Source organism: Nuphar pumila, chromosome 17, assembly GCF_984573655.1.
Source record: "Nuphar pumila chromosome 17, dmNupPumi1.hap1.1, whole genome shotgun sequence".
Taxonomy (NCBI): Eukaryota; Viridiplantae; Streptophyta; class Magnoliopsida; order Nymphaeales; family Nymphaeaceae; genus Nuphar; species Nuphar pumila.
The window spans coordinates 22,953,112-22,971,083 of record NC_143265.1 but is presented as its reverse complement, the minus strand read 5'-3'; the positions used below and the strand labels follow the sequence as shown (position 1 = coordinate 22,971,083).

The 17,972-nt window shown below is 39.4% G+C and overlaps 1 protein-coding gene across 2 annotated transcripts in view; it reads right to left on the bottom strand.

The window, feature by feature from the left end:
* Positions 1 to 14,108, bottom strand: part of LOC149811795 (stress response protein) — a 61,776-nt gene extending 47,668 nt beyond the window's left edge. Inside the window, exons 1-2 of one of the 2 annotated variants that reach the window (XM_089992783.1) lie at positions 13,748 to 14,108; positions 2,943 to 3,044 (exon numbers count right to left, since the gene is read on the bottom strand). In XM_089992783.1, the coding sequence (XP_089848909.1) occupies positions 2,943 to 3,044; positions 13,748 to 13,834 (189 nt within the window). In that variant the 5' untranslated portion in view covers positions 13,835 to 14,108. Of the gene's footprint in view, positions 1 to 2,942; positions 3,051 to 13,747 lie in introns of both variants that reach the window. The other variant, XM_089992782.1, reaches the window with a different exon arrangement.
* Positions 14,109 to 17,972: the final 3,864 nt, after the last annotated feature.

Here is a 17,972-nt window from a genome sequence, read left to right as displayed (position 1 = left end):
GGCAGCCCTAACCAAGCAATAATAAATGTTGCTTTAGAGTACCGCATGATCAGTTCTAACAAGGAAAGGAAACAATATTTTACAGTCAAGCATATTTAGAAAAACACACACGCATATGTATGTATTTTTGTAGGATGAGATACAATCCCTTGGCTCATTTCAACCCACTTGTTAGGGTGGATTGCATAAACTCTTGTTGGCAATATGTATGAAAACAGATATTTAAGGATGAATTGATATTATGATTTTATGATTTAAAAAAAAGGTACAACAACAACAACGCCTTCATCCCAAAACAATTGGGGTCGGCGATATGAACCAAAAAAGAAAATCATTCTGGGTCTTCCACATGAATCCTTCTCCTCCAATCATTTCTATCCAATGCCATGTCCTCGGTGAGGTTCAAAGCATTCATATCCTTTCCTATCACCTCCATCCATGTCTTCCTAGGCCTACCCCGACCTCTTTTAACTAATATATTTTCCCATTTCTCCATCCTTATATTTTTTGAATTTAAAAAAAAGGTAGAATGAAAAAATTATGATAACTGGCTGGACAAGAAAAAAAGTCTTCTGAGCCTCTTTAGAGTCCATTCCTCCCTCTTTGATCACTAAATCAATCACAAGCTGCTTAATTCGAAAGATGAGACTCGGATCGAGGTCCCCACCAGCCTGTGCTATTCAGCCAAGTTCCACTACAGAAGTGCGTGAAGAGGGGTTGGTTCCTGCAAGCAGCTCTATGAATGTTGACGGAGTTCAAAGAAAAAGACATACACCTTTCAACTTCAGAAAAACAAGAAAAAGCCGACACCACCATGGTCTAGAAGAACTCTTGACAATGAAGGGGTACAATCTAAGCAAAAGTTTTAACATGTGAATCCCAGATATGGGATTATCCCCTACACAATTTGACTGCAGCTTCTTTTAGGGCTAAACAAAAATCCCATTGAAATCAAAGTACACAAACAAGGGTTGCACATAGGGGTGGCAATCGGGTCGGGTTGGCGGGTCAGCATACCTCAACACGAACCCGACCTGTTTATTAAACGAGTCGGCTGTGGCAAACACGAACCCGACCCATTTATTAAGCGGGTAACCCGACACGACACGGTCAACCCGTTTAATAAACGGGTCGGGTCGGGTAAACGGGTTGGCGGGTTAGCGGGCAGGTTGGCGGATCGGGTTCGGGTAACCGGGTTAACCCGCCCGCCTAACTTCTCCCCCCAACCAAAACCCTAACCCCTAGGGAGAGCGAAAATGGGGTGGGGCCGATGGTTCTCCATAAGGAAGGGTGATGCGTCGCAGTCCAAGGACGACAAGGGGAAGGAAGGGCGGAAAACGGAGAAGCCGGCGACGAACGCGGCGGTCAGAGAGCAGTAGGTCCCGGGGATGAATGACGCCATGGAGGTGCCGAGGCCCGACGTCGTTATCGTCTTCGAGTTTGGCTTCGTCGCCGCCTCTGACGACAAGATCACGCTCGCCGGCTATTGCCCCGTCTCCAACGAGCTCGAGGCGTGATGGTGGGAGATCCTGTCTTCTGTGGGGTCAAACGCTCCGCAGTTCTGGGTGGTCTTCTGAACGGTCAGTGTCGCTTTGAGGTGGGTTATTGGTTCTGTACTCTTTTGTATGAAGGAGATTTTGGGGGTTTCTAGGGTTTTCCGGTAAGGATTTTGGCCGGAGAGCAGGAGGTCCTGGGAATGAATGGAGCCATGGAGGTGCCGAGGCCCGACGTCGTTACCGTCTTCGAGTTTGGCTCTGTCGCCGCCTCCGACGACAAGATCACGCTCGCCGGCTATTGCCCCATCTCCGACGAGCTCGAGGCGTGCTGGTGGGAGATCGAGAGAAGGACGATAAGGAGGGGCTGATTCTGACAGGGTTGATGCCGATTGCCGATGGAGAACGCCAACCCGTGACTAAAATATTGTGATAAACCGGTCGGGTTCGGGTAAACGGGTTGACCCGCACGCCTAACCCATTTATTAAACGGGTCAGACGGGTTGGCATACCCCTAACACGAACCCGACCCGTTTAATAAACGGGTTAAGCATTTACGACCCGTTTACGACACGAACCCGTTTAAGCCAAACCTGAACCCGGCTAAGAAGCGGGTTGGCGGGTCGTGTCAGATTTTGCCACCCCTAGTTGCACATGGAGTTTGACCATCAGAATCTACGGAATGGTGTTGACTTAAACATCTCATGAATCGCAGGATAAAAGAAAGCACCAGAATTATCAACCAAATTTGAAGTTCTATAGTAGCTGGGATAGGAGTTAATGCAATTGATAAAAACTTGGTCAAACTACCTTGGTGGTGGACGTTTGGAAACTAGTAGCTGGGATGGGTGTTTATGAACTGGGATGGAAAGTGAGGTCTTCTCTCTTTTATATTTACACTAAAGGATGGAATTGATAGCTACCACCTCCTACAGGTGGTAGCTGCCAAATCCAGGATTTGGCAGCTGACACTTTTTCAAATGCATAATCTCCATCCGACTACCAGTTTCCAAATGGAGCCTTAACCTGTTTGGTCCATCTGCCTGGTTTTTCTGTTATTCAAAAGTGAAACCCCATGTATACAAAGATGAAAAGTCAAATATTTAAACTAACCAATCAAGATGTCATCATGATTATCAAAATGACACCAAACATAAATAACTCAAACATGTAAAATGCTGGTTTATATGTTAGGAAATCTCATGCATGTGAATGAGAGCAGTAAATCTAAAGACCAGAGTTGACTAGACTAATAATTTGTACCCCACAACCCCAAGAACTTGAATGCATCGCCAAGAATTCACTCTTTCAGAAGTGCTGACTCGTGCAGAATACAGCAGATCATGCATACAATATAGCACCAATTTGGAGCTCGAGAAAATAGAATTGAATAATTATCTTATGATGATGGGTATTATACTAAAATGCAAAATAAGTGTTCAATAATACCTTCTGCTTTTTCTTGAATTCCTCCCAAGTTATGGTATGAGAAGTATTGAGGCTAGCCAAACGAGCAGCATGCCACTCTGGTGAATGAAAAGAACCATCCATCTGTGACTGTCCTCGTCAGTAAATTTCCATGGAAATAAAGTAGTCCAAGGGAACATGATAAGGAAAATGTAGCAGATGATGCAAAATAGAAAAACAAATTAGTCATCTAAAGATTTCTATAACAAATGACAGAAATAACTGACAAGTGACCATGTACCAAGTACGAACTAATAGGACTCAATCCATGTGCCGGTTCAACAATGAATCAAGGGTCAGATAATATTACATAGAACAATCCAAATTTAGTTCCAGTCTGACCAGTCAGTTACGACTGGACATGACCAACTCCCTGCTGGAGATCCACTTAATTTCAAACAAGGATTAAATGAGGCTTGTTAAGTTACATGCAGCAGTATTATTCTTTGCATTTAGACATCAAAATAATTATAGACTAAAAAATATTTTAGAAAAAGAAAGAGGAAAATCTCTATGAAATCCTTCCTACATTTCTACAAATAAACCCATCCCATCATATACACTAATACCATGAGGAAATTATCAGCAAGTGCAAGCACACAAGGACACACATGAAGAAGTCCCTATGAACCTCTATACCAACTAGATGGTGCATAGCCCAAGTTCCAGCTGTTCATCCTTTAAGCCTTACACCCTTGGTATGTTACTAAACCAATAAAATTATTTTTTGAGAAGAGAGTTTTTAAATTTCATTAAGATATAGGAAGATACACAAAAGGGTGGTAGGGGATAACCCAACTTTAAATGTGCTCATATCAATTGAGCCAAGAACTAGAAAAGATCACACATAATGTCATAATCTTAAAGGACCCATACAACTAAAGTCCCTCACCTTCCAGAAGTCATTAACCCCAAGCTTCAGGATTTCATGAATGCTAAAAATCGGTGCAAAGTGGATTGCAGCAAGGTTGTAAAAAGCATATTGTAACCCGTATCAGCCGGGCCCAAAATAAGATATGTATCTTATCTTATCATATTGTATTGTATCATAAAAAATCATATTTTTAATAAAAAAAATACAAAAAAAAGAACATAAAACAACAAAAAAATCTTAACACAAGAAACAATGATAAATAAAACCATAATATCACATATCAAACAATTATGAGATGCATAAGACATCGAACAGCCAATAATCAAGATAATATGCTATGAATGGCATGCATATCTCACAAGAAAAATGCAAACTGTGAAATATTATGCATATTAAACAACAAAACTAAGCTAACAAGTCACAAGATTCATAATAGTGCATGTTTACACAAAAAAAATAAAAAAAAAATCACAAAGTGTTTCTATATACTTAAAAATTTTACATCAAATTTTTTCAAAATTCAAACAAAAACAAACTAGATAATGTCAATCATGATTATGATCATAGTCATCTTCTTCTTCTTGCAAGAAATGAACCCAAAATCACTATCAAGCTCTTTAAGAATGAACATGAACTCGCTCTAAGGGGCCTTATATGTTTCCCCCCCCCCCCCAAAAAAAAAAAAATCAAAATCAGTGCAACTTAAATTGCACTGATTGTGTATTGTATGTTACACCCGATAGAGGTATTATACACACCCATATTGAGATACGGGTGTCTACCGTATCGATTTCCCCCAAAATTACAATATGTATAGGACCGTATCGTACAATACGGTATGATACTTAGAACACTGAATTACAGGACCAACTTTGGGAGATCTTCAAGTTCTCCTCCTTCCATGTGAACCAAGAGGCCAGAGACAAGCATCATTTACTACCCAGTTTCCATCTTCAGGAGGCTAATTAGTTCTGAAAGAATAAAGTGAGATAGCAAGTCATGCTGTAACCATTCCAACGAGGTGAAATTAGCTTTTTAATAGAACAGGACACCAAAAGATGATGGTGTGACTCTTCAACAACCAAGCATATTGGACACATTGCCCAGAGAAAAACTTCTGGGCTGCAGGTTGTTTGAGTCAGGGCACTCTCTGAAGATACCAGCCACATAGAATGCAAATAGGAGCCGAACACAGATTCCCTTTGTAGGGAAGGTGAAAATGGATAATTAAAGAAGGGAAATACAGCATGATCTAATACAGGACTTACATTGTTTGCCACAAGACCAGAAGATCCCGCCATTCATTTAATAATAAGCTATACCTATCAAACATGCCATTATTCTCTCCAACACCACTAATTCAACCTGAGTTAGGTTGGACACTTACCATCCAGTCCAAAAATTTGTTACCCAAGCCTCCTCATTAATGGTGATTCTAAAGATGACAGGAAAATAAGAGAAGAGAAAGGACTCTCAGCAGACCACGTTTAGTAGAAAAAAATTGTTGTGCAAGTGTCATTATCCAGGTTCACCACAATTCTAACTTTGAAATCATCCATAAGTTTCAGCTAACATTCCTATCACGATATAGAACGATATATAATGTAGTTAAGATATAGAAAAGAAGTAAAAAAGTAAAGGTAACTCATAATATCGTGATATTATCACAATGATATCATGACATACACAAATTTCGGATATTTTCAATATATCATGATATTTTGCCTTCAGTATCATTTTATACATCTACAGCTATATTATTGCTTCAAGTTCAAAATATGGACTATATCTGTGACTATGATGTATATATATCATTGTCACCGATATCGGTGATATTTTGAAAATATCACGAGAAATACCAATATTTTAAGGTAGCTGATATTGAAGGTAATATCTTGTGATATTTTCAAAATATCACGATATTTTTGGGAAAAACTCTTTTTTTTAAGTTCACATTTCCTATTTTTTTGTTTCTTTTATATTTTAAAACCTTTAAAACATGTTTCTTTATATTTTTGGAAAAAAAAAATAATGCAAAACTTATTATTGTCTTAGTTTTTTTGTTATTTATATTTTTTTGATTTTTTAAACGTATGAGATATTCCCAAGATTTATCTACTTTTGAAAATCTCTCCAAGAAATACCCTCACCGAGAAATTACCTATAACGATACAGGTGACTATGATATGTATATGTGTGTGTGTGTCTACTAGCACTCCTTCACAAAGACCCCTAATGGTTTGAGCACTTAAGCATAAAAAACAATGAACTAAGGTTGCTAACACAAATACTTCAATGCATGTATAAGGTGTTGTGCCTCCAAGCGGACACACTTATGCACTATTAAGAGTCTTAAAGGAGAGCATTGAAAAGGAGAAAAAAATTGAAAAGTGATGATTGCCAAGACACACACACATAGAGTAGGGTGTATCTATGAACCTTGTGTGAACTGGCATGCCAATCAGCAGGAAAACATGTGTAAAATGGGTTTTTAGGAGCATTTTACCATCATTCATTTTTTCTGTTTTTTTTTTCGGATCAGCAGTATATATTGTCCATGGGGAGTTCATATATGGTCCCTATTATAGTCATCTAGGTCCTCGAGATTTTCAAAATATCACAATATTTACTTGAGATTTTCAAAAAACATTTGTGTTTATGTATTTTAAGTATCTTTTTTGTTTCTTTTATATTTTAAAAACTTTTCCAATTGTTTCTTTATATTTTTGCAAGAAAAAGACTATAAAACCTCTTATTTAATATTTTTATTACTTATTATATTTTTTCAAATTTTAAAACTTCTTGTATTTTCCTAAGATTTTTCCAAGAAAAACAACTTTTTGAAAAGAAAAACTGAGAAAAACAACCTTGCCGAGAACGATATTGGTGACTATGGTCTCTCTCTCTCTCTCTCTCTCTCTCTCTCTCTCTCTCTCTCTCTCTCTCTCTCTCTCTCTCTCTCTCTATATATATATATATATATATATATATATATATATATATATATATATATATATATATGAGAACTACAGTGTGAACCGAGATTTTAATGGTTTTTTTCTTAAATCTGACCACAAATGTGATCCACATCCATGGTTTTAAGGGACTAGCTCTTGAATCATCCGATAGTGATGCATAAGCAGGATTTTTTAAGGCTTGAAAATCAAAGGCTCAAAATTTTCGTAAATATTCAGGCATCCAAAAAACATGTTTTTGGTTGAATAAAACATGACCCAACAGTCTATTCCTAGTAAATGGACCATGTTGAACACATCTACAGGGTCGGATTTGCAAAAAGTAGTATTGGAAATACCTAGGTTCCTACAGCCATTGGGCGAACACCCGATGGACACGCACACGCTGTCCATCGTCAAATTGCAAAAAGAGGTCCTGAATGGGAGATAGTTCCACCCATCGCTAAAACCAAAAAAAAAATCTTAATAAAGTGGGCAGACAGACACATAGTGCACACGTGTCTGCTTGCTCTTTGCCTGACTGGGAGTAGGCAGCTCTCTCTCTCTCTCTCTCTCTCTCTCTCTCTCTCTCTCTCTCTCTCTCTCTCTCTCTCTCTCTCTCTATCTATCTATATATATATATATATATATATATATATATATATATATATATATATATATATATATATATTAGTAATGTCACAGTGCTCCAGAAGCACCTACTCCCACATGCTAGAAATCATAGTTGAAGGTTGCATCTTCTCAATCAGACCTTCTAGATGTACTCAACATAGTTTAATTGATAGGAATCATGCCTCAGATCACGTTTTTTGGACATAAAAATAGGATTTTTTAAGTCATGAAATTTTGATACATTGTGAGCCAATGATTTTTAAAGGTATTAAAAAACCTACATGTATGCTATAATCACATGATAAAAAATGTGTTTTCTACTAAATAATGCTTGTGGATCATATTTATAGGGCCTGATCAACAAAAAAAGTTGAAGAAATTTGAAAATCTAAAGGTTCTATTAGGTGTGAGTAGGTGCTGTGGGAGCGCCCTATCATTACTTTATATATATATGTAGAGAGAGAGAGAGAGAGTTATGATAAGCCCAACCTGAGAAAATCAAGCAACATCTATCGTGCATACAGCTAAAATGAAATTAACCAATCAATAAACATGAAACCGTAAACTTGGAAAAGGATAACAGTTAACCAACATTATATTAAATAGAATAAAGTCCGTCAATATCGAAAGAGGAAAGTTAGGGAAAAGAAAAGATTTATTGAACTTTCCATAGAAATCCCATGGTACATATAGAAAAACACTGCAAACTTTTACAGATTAGTTCAAGATCAGCTGGTGAATGCACAAATAACATTTAAATGAAAATCAGTGGATACCAAACAAGGCATTCGTGTAAGCTATATGCAAACACCTATCGTTTCCCTAACCTATCCAAAGCAAGCACACGATTGGTATCAAGAAGATAAAAGACTTCCCCTTCTAACCTTTTGATACAGATCCAGTGACACCAGGATCCAAATTGACGTTGGACGGAGCGGCACAAGAAGAGATCCAACCCAACTCGGCATTGGACAGATCAGGGCAAGGAGAGTTTGGATCAGCATTGAAGGAAACCGGATCCAAAGGAGTCACCAAGGGCCAGCCAACTAAGTGAGCCCCACTTAGGGAAGTCGACCTCCCCTCTTGAAGAGCCTTGAGGGACGTGTCAAGGCCTTTATGAAGAGGCTTGGGTGATACCTAAGGCTCTAGTAGGTTCTATGTAGGAGACTTAGTATTTTGCATTTTTTATTGTAATTTGTGTTGTGTTAATGCTTTCCTTAAAGCCTATATAAAAGGCTTGTAATTCTAGTCGCACCCGGATCCAAATTTACGTTCGACGGAAAGGCACAAGAAGAAATCCAACCCAACTCGGCATTGGACGAATCAGGGCAAGGAGAGTTTGGACTTTGGATCAACATTGAAGGGAACCAGATCTAAAGGAGACACCAAGGGCCAGCCAGCCAAGTGAGCCCCACCTAGGGAAGTCGACCCCTTGAAGAGCCTTGAGGGACGTGTAAGGCCTTTATGAAGAGGCATGGGTGATACCTAAGGCTCCAGTAGGTTCTTCTATCTAAGAGACTTAGTATTTTGCATTTTTCTTGTAATTTGTGTTGTGTTAATGCTTTTTTTAAAGCCTATATAAAAGGCTTGTAATTTCCTTGAGGAGGATATGAAAAATCAAATGAAGAATTGAAGTTCCTCACTCTCTCTAATTTGTCCCTCTCCTCTCTCTCTCTAAGGATGTCCCACTCTCTTTCTCTAAGTGATGCCTCTCTCTCCCTCTTCTCTCCCTTCTCTCCCCTTGGCCCCTAACCCCTCTTCTCTATCTCTCTCATATAAGCTTTGTCCCTTGAGCCTAGACCTTTTAAAGGTCAGCCCCAACAAGACTTGGTGCAAGACTAAGTTTGGATCCAAGATTACCAATCAGATTTTGAGGATCTATGCACCAGATGCGGTGATTGGTCTGAATTTGCATTGATAAGAGCATTTGTGGGAGGATTAAGAGAGGACTTAAGGGTCAAACTAATGGCCCTAGACCCTCAAACCCTCAAAGAACGTTTCATCAAGCCTAGAGTAGTGGAAGAAAAAATGAAGAAGTCGGCACATGTGAAGAGGTCAAATTGACTCCCGAACGGGTATGGAAACTCAAAATCGGTTAAAGATTTTGGACCCAAATCCAAGTCGGGTCCCAACTTCAAAACCAAGCTTATTTCGAAGGCCCAAATGGCAGATCGTAGGAATAAGAGCCTATGCTACAATTGTGATGAGCAGTGGGTCCCGAACTCCCAGGTCACAAGTGCAAGACCCTAAAAATGTTTATGGTGTGTGAAACTGACGAAGAAGGAGAATCCAAAGATTTAGATGAGGAAACCGTACAAGATCATGAAATCTCTTACCATGCCTTGGTTGGGGTGTCTGTCTCAAACTCTATGTGAGTTAGAGGACATTGGAACAAGTGAGTTAGAGGACATTGGAACAAGGAGAGTGTGGAGGTGTTGATCGACACCGGTTCAACCCATAACTTTGTAAGGAAAGATCTTGTGCAAAGCTTGGGTTGCCCGACAAAAGATTAACCAAGGTTCTATGTGATGGTGGGTGATGGCAACCACCTCAAATGCTCGTTTGTATACTCAAAAGTGGAGTTGGATCTCCAAAGATCCAAGTTTGTGGTAGACCTCTATGTGCTGCCCATGAAGGGTGTAGACATGGTGCTTGAAATAAGTTGGCTTAGGACCTTCGATAAGGTCCAATAGAACTTTAGCAAAATGGAATTGAGTTATGAAGTCCCCATGAAAAGAATATGTCTCAAGGGTCACACGCCCAAGGGAGACATCAATCAAGGGTCGGAAGAGACTCTAAAAGTCTATAGAGCAAACTCGAAAGCTTTCTTTTGCATATCCCAAAAGAAAGGACTTAAAAGGAGTATTACTAAAGGCTCCTCTTAAGAAGGAGAAGCAAGACTCAACGTTCTCTCGAGTGTGACTTGGCAAATATGGAGTGAAGCATTCAAAGTACAGCATGAGAGCGAGCAAATCCAAAAGTTAAAGGAGGCCCTTGAGAAGGACCCAAGTAGCCACCCACACCATCAACTCAAAGGTGGTGTGGTTTTCTATAAAGGGTGATTCTTGCTACCAAGTGATGAGGAGATCATCTCGAATCTTCTATAGTACTATCACTTAACTCCAATGAGCGGACATGAAGGGGTTTATAAAATCCAACAACATCAAGGGCGAGTTTTATTGGCCTAAGATGAAGGAGTAAGTGATTAAGTATGAGCGTGAGTGCCTTGTATGCCAAGCGAACAAATATAAAGCTACCAAGTCGATCGGGCATCTTCAACCTTTTCCTGTTCCAAAGAGAGCACAGTATAATATCATTATGAGCTTCATAGAAGTGTTACCTCCTTCAAAGCGCAAATAAGTTATTTATGTAGTTGTTGATATGCTCACTAAATTATGCCATTTCATGGCTTTACCCCGGAAGTACTCCACACAAACTATTATGAAGATTTTTCATGAAAATGTCGGCAAACACCATGGAATGCCAAAATCCATAGTGTGTGACCGTGACTTCCCTTTCACCAGCCATTTTTGGAAGGAACACCTTAACCTCTTGGGGTCCAAAATGAAATTTAGTACAACCTACCACCCAGACTGATGGCCAAACCGAGGTTGTAAACCAAACTGTAGAAGCCTACCTCTGGTATTTTACCCAAGAAAGACCAAAAACTTGGACCGACTACCTTCCATGAGTCGAATGGTCCTACAACACCTCATATCATTCCTCTATTAGGATGACCCCTTATGAAGCCTTAATATGGACAAACCCCACCCAAAACTGTGGCCTATGAAGGAGGGACTACCAAGTCCATCGAGGTTGATCGGCAATTGAAGCAAAGAGATGAGACCTTGCAGGAGTTGAAAGAGAATTTGGCTAAGGCACAAAATCGGATGAAGCGGATTTACAACAAGAATAGGAAGGACTGAGAGTTTCGATCGTGATATTGGGTATCGCTTAAGATACAAAGGCCGAGCACCAATTGAGGGTAGAAACCACAAGCTTTCCCCCTGCTACCATGGGTCATACCAAGTGATGGAGTGTATCGGTCCGGCTGCATTAAAACTCCAGCTACCTCCCACCACCGAAGTCCACCTTGTGTTCCATGTGTCAAAGTTGAGGGCACATCATGGGGACTCCACTGAAGGAATGACAGCAGCACCTGAAGGCACTTACACCAACAGGACAATACGAGATCTCAAAACCTAAAAATTGTGGATCAACGATCGAAGGGTTAAGAAGCACCTAGTTGAATGGAGTAGTGAAGGAAACCTGACTTGGGAGTTCAACTACACCCACAAAACTGATATTCCGGCTTCTTGCCTAGCAAACTAGGCAAATTCCAAGGAGGAGGGGTGATACAAATCCAGTGGCACTCAGATCCAAATTGACAATGGATGGAGTGACACAAGAAGAGATCCAACCCAACTAAGCATTGGACGGATCGAGGCAAGGAGAGTTTGGATCAGCATTGAAGGGAACCGGATCCAAAGGAGACACCAAGGGCCAGCCGGCCAAGTGGGCCCCACCTAGGGAGGTCGATCTCTCCTCTTGAAGAGCCTTGAAGGATGTGTCAAGGCTTTTATGAAGAGGCTTGGGTGATACATAAGGCTCTAGTAGGTTCTATCTAAGACACTCTTAATATTTAGCATTTTTCTTGTAATTTGTGTTGTTTGTTAATGATTTGCCTAAAGCCTATATAAAGGGCTTGTAATTCCCTTGAGGATATGAAAAATCAAATGAAGAATTGAAGTTCCTCACTCTCTAATTCGCCTCTCTCTCTCTCTCTCTCTCTCTCTCTCTCTCTCTCTCTCTCTCTCTCTCTCTCTCTCTCTCTCTCTCTCTCTCTCTCTCTGATATAGGCTTCCTCCCTTGAGCCTAGGTCTTTCGAAGTTCAGCCCCAACCAGACTTGGTGCAAGCCTAAGTTTGGACCTAGCATCACATCAAGCAAATTCGGTGGAACCAACTTGTGTCAGCCAAATTGACTTCCCTGGACCATCTCCCAGTCGTGGACCTCAAGAAGACCTCTCCCTCAGCCTATTAGACCCCTGATACGTCGACCTAACCTAAACACTTGAACCTAAAGCTATCCTAGACCAGTTACACCTAGCCAAAGCCTTGCATTCTATTGTTATGAAGTGCTGAATCGGACCAGACTTCCCCTAAGCAAACCTCCCCAACCAGAACGAGTTAACCATAAATCCTCCTACTTGTCCTTAACCAACCCCCCCAAAAATCGGGTTTAGACTCCACCCCAGTGAGGAGAAATAAATCCGACACCCAGATTTGTTTTTGAAAAATCTCAGTCCATACCCAGTCTCGTTTTCCCTGTTCCCATATTTTTATCTCCCAAACCTCGTTGACCTAGACTGAAACTAAGCTTGAACACAGACCAACCCAGTGGGCCTAGGAACTTAACACCTTTTTTCCCTTAAAAAGGTGAATATTTTTCTGCATGGATTTTGAGGGCCAATGGATGGTGCCGGTAAGGTGGTTGAGCTGTCAGCATGGAGACACATGGTCAAGTCTTGAGGCAGCAACTTTCTGCAGCGGGTCAGGACCGATCCCAATATAGCCATCCAAGCATATTGGCATATGGGACCACACTGGGTATAGCCCTATGGGTTATCCGTTATGGCCTTCAAAAATGCAAACTATTCTACAAATTCAATGAGCTCCAGGTAAAGGACTAAGATATTACTTGATCATATTCAACGAGAATGTCATTTCAACCAATTTTCTCGGGCATCTGTCTCTCCAGCAATCAATCAGACTACAAAACAAGTATCCATCTCAACTGCAGGATGGTTTTGATCTTCTTCAAGTTTATCAATCAGCATAGACATTTTTCATCACAGATTTATCACTCAATTTCATAACCCTGTAACCCTTGTGTGCCCACATAACAGAGCTTCCAATTCAGACGTCAAAACAACACGCTTAATGATCGAACACTTAAGCAATAGTTACGATGATGGTTCCAATAAAGAGACTGTCTAAGAAAATAATCGATGACGCAAATGATGAAATATTTGCATCCGAGGAACCTGGTCTTGGATCTATACAGATAACGTTCAGGAAATATCCCAGAATTCCTACTACCATTCTCCATTTACAACACGAAAACATCATTACCCCATGAAATAAACGACAACCACGAGGTGATATTCATTTTCAAGAAGAATTTCACTTAACGAAGATGGGGGCACCCCAAAAATCAATCAACTTGGTGGTTCAAAATCCAATTAATGAGATTAAAAATTTTCAAAAAAAAAACGACATTGCAGATAGAGAGATAAAGAGGTTTGGGGTATGAAAAGGGACGAACCATTCCGTCTTCGATTTGTTCGGGGGCTCCGGAGGTGGAACTCATCCTAGATCTCTGCATCGCCTTGTATGTTTGGTTCTTCCCCATCTTAGAGAGAGAGAGAGAGAGATTTGACCTAATAAGAACAGCAAAAGATGAACAGAACACCAAAACAACACACGCGCATACACATACAAGAGGAAAAAAGAAGGGTAGAGTCTTAATGGGTCATGTGAAGATCGAGAAGCAGAAAGGAAGAGAGAGCCGTGATGAAGGGGGAAACGAATGAGCAAGTCATCATCTGAGACAAGGGGCGGGGAGGGTTTCTCTCACAACTGGATTATTGCAATTTATGCGCCCTTCCTTTTTCCGATTGAGAGAGGGCGAAATTGACCTAGCCACTTCTCTTGTTCGGCCAAATGACACGGATCATACACCATTGGGACCACCGGTGAGGGTGGGGTGGGTGACCCAACTCAGTTTCACCAATACCGAATGGAAGTGATTAATGAGGTCGAGCCGAGGTTCATTTTGTGGCATAATGGTGTAGTGGTGTTGGGTCTGCTGCCTAGAAATACAGGTCTGAATCGCAAGTTAGAATGGATCCTGTGGGAGAGTTCTTGTGGGCCTCATGTTTTTGTCAATGGTAAGGACCAATATTTGTTGATTAGATGATGGGAGACCATTGATCGCCTCAATCCCTTCTGTTACACGAGGTAGTTTGAAGAAGGGACCGAGTACATAAATATATAACTAAAAACTAGCCAGATATCATGGCTCAACGGGTACCTAGGATCATGAGGAGGGCTAGTTCTCGACCAACCACGGACATTTGTGTATTATTTTACATGGGCTAACGCGAGGTGTCTCTAGCATAGATCTATATATCTCATTTCCCCCCTCCTAACCTCTCTCTCTCTCTCTCTCTCTCTCTCTCTCTCTCTCTCTCTCTCTCTCTCTCTCTCTATATATATATATATATATATATATATATATATATCATTTCCCCCCTCCTAACCCCCCCCCCCCCTCTCTCACTCTCTCTCTCTCTCATGCCAACTCCGACCATCTATTTCTCCAACTGCCAACCACATTGCTACTACCACTGCAAACATGACCTCTCAAGATGAAGTTATATTTCTAACCACAATCGTGATTATATCTGTTAAATAGAAACGCAGATGGGACGATTGTTTATGATTCCATTAGACGATAAGTGGTGTATAGTTTTGTGATTATATTTATAATAGGCGATAAAATTGTCTTGATCTTCTATGTATAGAGCCAAAAACATATGTAACATTATTCAATACACTTTAAGATAAGGTATGTTGTGCAGTATGTGTTTTCACTTTTCTTCTCACTTTTAGGCCATAAGAAATGAAATAAAATTGTGCAGTATGTGTTCTAATACTTGGGTCAGACAATTAACAAGTACTTTAACCTAGTATTGAATTCAATTAATCAAATTAAAATAATAATTCATTCATCAGCAAATAATAAGATGTTAGATAAAATTACAATAGAATCCAAATTTATTTCAAGGTAATCAAACATTTATTCTTGCTTAAATTATTATGCATATACTATGGCTATGTACAAAATTCTTTTGTAAAGAATAACCTCAAATAGAATCCAATATGCACGTGATGTAAATGGTTTAGTTATATATATGTTATACAAAGAAAATCTGTCTTGTATTCATACATCATCTACTTACCAAATATTTAGTTTGAAAGAAATTAAAAAGAATCGTTTATGCTATGCTTTATAATGATAATAATGATGATATATTCAGATTTGCCTCCTCCATATTCAAATTAAAATTTATTACACATATCCCACCATTAAGAATAACTATTAGTTAACTACAAATGTCATCCTATTCTAATTTATCTTCAACTAGCCACATGTAGTGACGTCAGTAAGGATTTTGTCATGGTAGAGTTAAAGATTGACTCCAAAAAATTGTTTTAATCTAGATAGGTAGAGTTTATTTGACTCATTTTATTAGTTGCGGTCATCCATTATCTATTTTCCAATGCTCTGGCGCTTTTGTCTTTTCTTTATTTAGGTTAGTTTTACTTTTTTTATTTTGTTTTTTATAAATATAAAGTTATGTAATATTTTTCATTTTTTTACTTAATGATATATCCAATCAGTACCTTGGATGACTCTAGATTCGACTGCCTATCTATGCTCATGATTAACTCATGTTTTTTTTCGTACAGGTAATAAATCTATGATTTAATTTTATAGGACATGGGAAACATGGTAATTTATGAGTAAAATTTTCTCTTAAGCAACAGTTGTTTTCATGAGAAATGTAAATGTATTTAAATACATTTCTCATAAACACAACTATTGCTTAAGAGAAAATTTTACTCATAAATAAATATATATATATATATATATATATGTTGAAGTTTGTTCTGTTTAAGTGTAGATGGTTTGATATTCTTGGACCATGAAATAAGGCATGACAAAAGATGCATTTGATCTTACATTAGTTAATTCTAATTTAGATAAAATAAAGATGAACCTTTTATGTTAGCAAGTCATACAAAACAGGTGTTTCATGTACAAAACCATGTGGTCTAGAGAAGGTTAGAGATTGATCCTAAGGTATGATAAAGATCTAAAGAACTGTATAAATACCTGAAATATGTTTGTAAGGAAGGTTGATCAAAAGAACCACGATTGGCAGAGCTCCTATATCAATTTTTAAGGTAGGGATCACTCCACACCGAAAATATAGGTATGAGAAGGGCTTGGGATGTTGGAAGGGATGAAGGACCAACCTAAAGAGCCCTAGCTTCGCTAGACTACAAAAAGGAGAGAGAGAAACATGAAGAAGGATAGAGGGAAGAGAGGGAGAAGATGAAGGGCAGAGAGAGAGACGTCTAAAGAGGGATGCCAAGAGAGAGAGAAGGTTTAGGAAATCAATTCAATCTTATTCAATAATTAAAAAGTTTTCAGACCTTTATATATAGCATGATGGGCTAGAGTAGGGTTCTAACCCAACAATATAATTAAACTAATCTATAAGTTACAAAAGAATCAAACTGTAAAATAAGAACTAGATTAACGAGAAGATTGTAAAGTTCTATCTCTGTCATGACTTCTATTATAATTAAGTCTTAATTAATTAAAAAATATAATATAATTAGACTCTACTTATTAACTTGATAAACATATAGAGAGGTGGAATGTCTCACCTTTTTTCTCTAATTAGATGCCCCCATGTGGGCTCTGCCGGGTAACTTTTCCTAGTTCTGATGTGGACATGTGTCAGGATGTCCTTTCTTCTGGTATGAACACATGTCCATTGACTTTTTCACACTATATTCAGCTACATAATCTTTCACATCAACATAATGGAACTCACACATAAGTTTGAACTCCCACCTATGGGCATGAGGTGGTGTCTAAGATTTGGAGTGTGGATCATGTGGCATATCCTAGAAAAGGTCGTAACAAACCGTCATGCTTTATAACACCTTACCCCCAAAGTGGGTCCACTTTACCACTACACTAGGGTGAAAGATCTTTATTTGTGCATTCTGACAACAGTTTGTGGCACCACTTATAATGAGCTTGGCTTGGCTTGTCTTCTAGCTCATGATCTGCAAGGGCATAGTGCTAAGATGATAGTATGAACTCCCCCAAGCAAGTGGCACCTGATGCAGATCTCCTTAGGAATCAAATACCACCTTCTGATATGATGTACCCATTGCAACAAAGTTGAGATAAGTGTAGCTTTGTGGCCTAATCAGATCTGGGATGGCTTATTAAGTGCAGTCATCCCTTATTCTAGGACAAAACATGTTGCTTATGGGATCATGCTGGATGGAAGGCATGTGAGTGCTTGCACACACTTCGATTGGCGGCCCTAACTTGATCACAAACACATTTCCTATAACTAAGTTTGTGAGTTGGATTTGGTTGTTGGTCAGATTGAGCCATGGGTAGCTCATTTCGAGTGCCCTACATACCCAGGAGTGTGTCAATCCTTGTGGGTTGGATGCTCTGGGTCATTGTTGCACATAAGGGTGCTTCCCTGCTGGACACAGGGGCGTTCTCTTCCACATGCATGGTGCTGTAAAAATTTTTGTTATTGTCATCACAACTACAGCCATGTAATGTAGGTCAGTTGAGTTTCCAACTTGATTAAATGTGCTCATGGTCTATGGTGCACTGTTGTGACATTGATGATGGCCCTATTGGGAGAAGAATCATTGTTCGT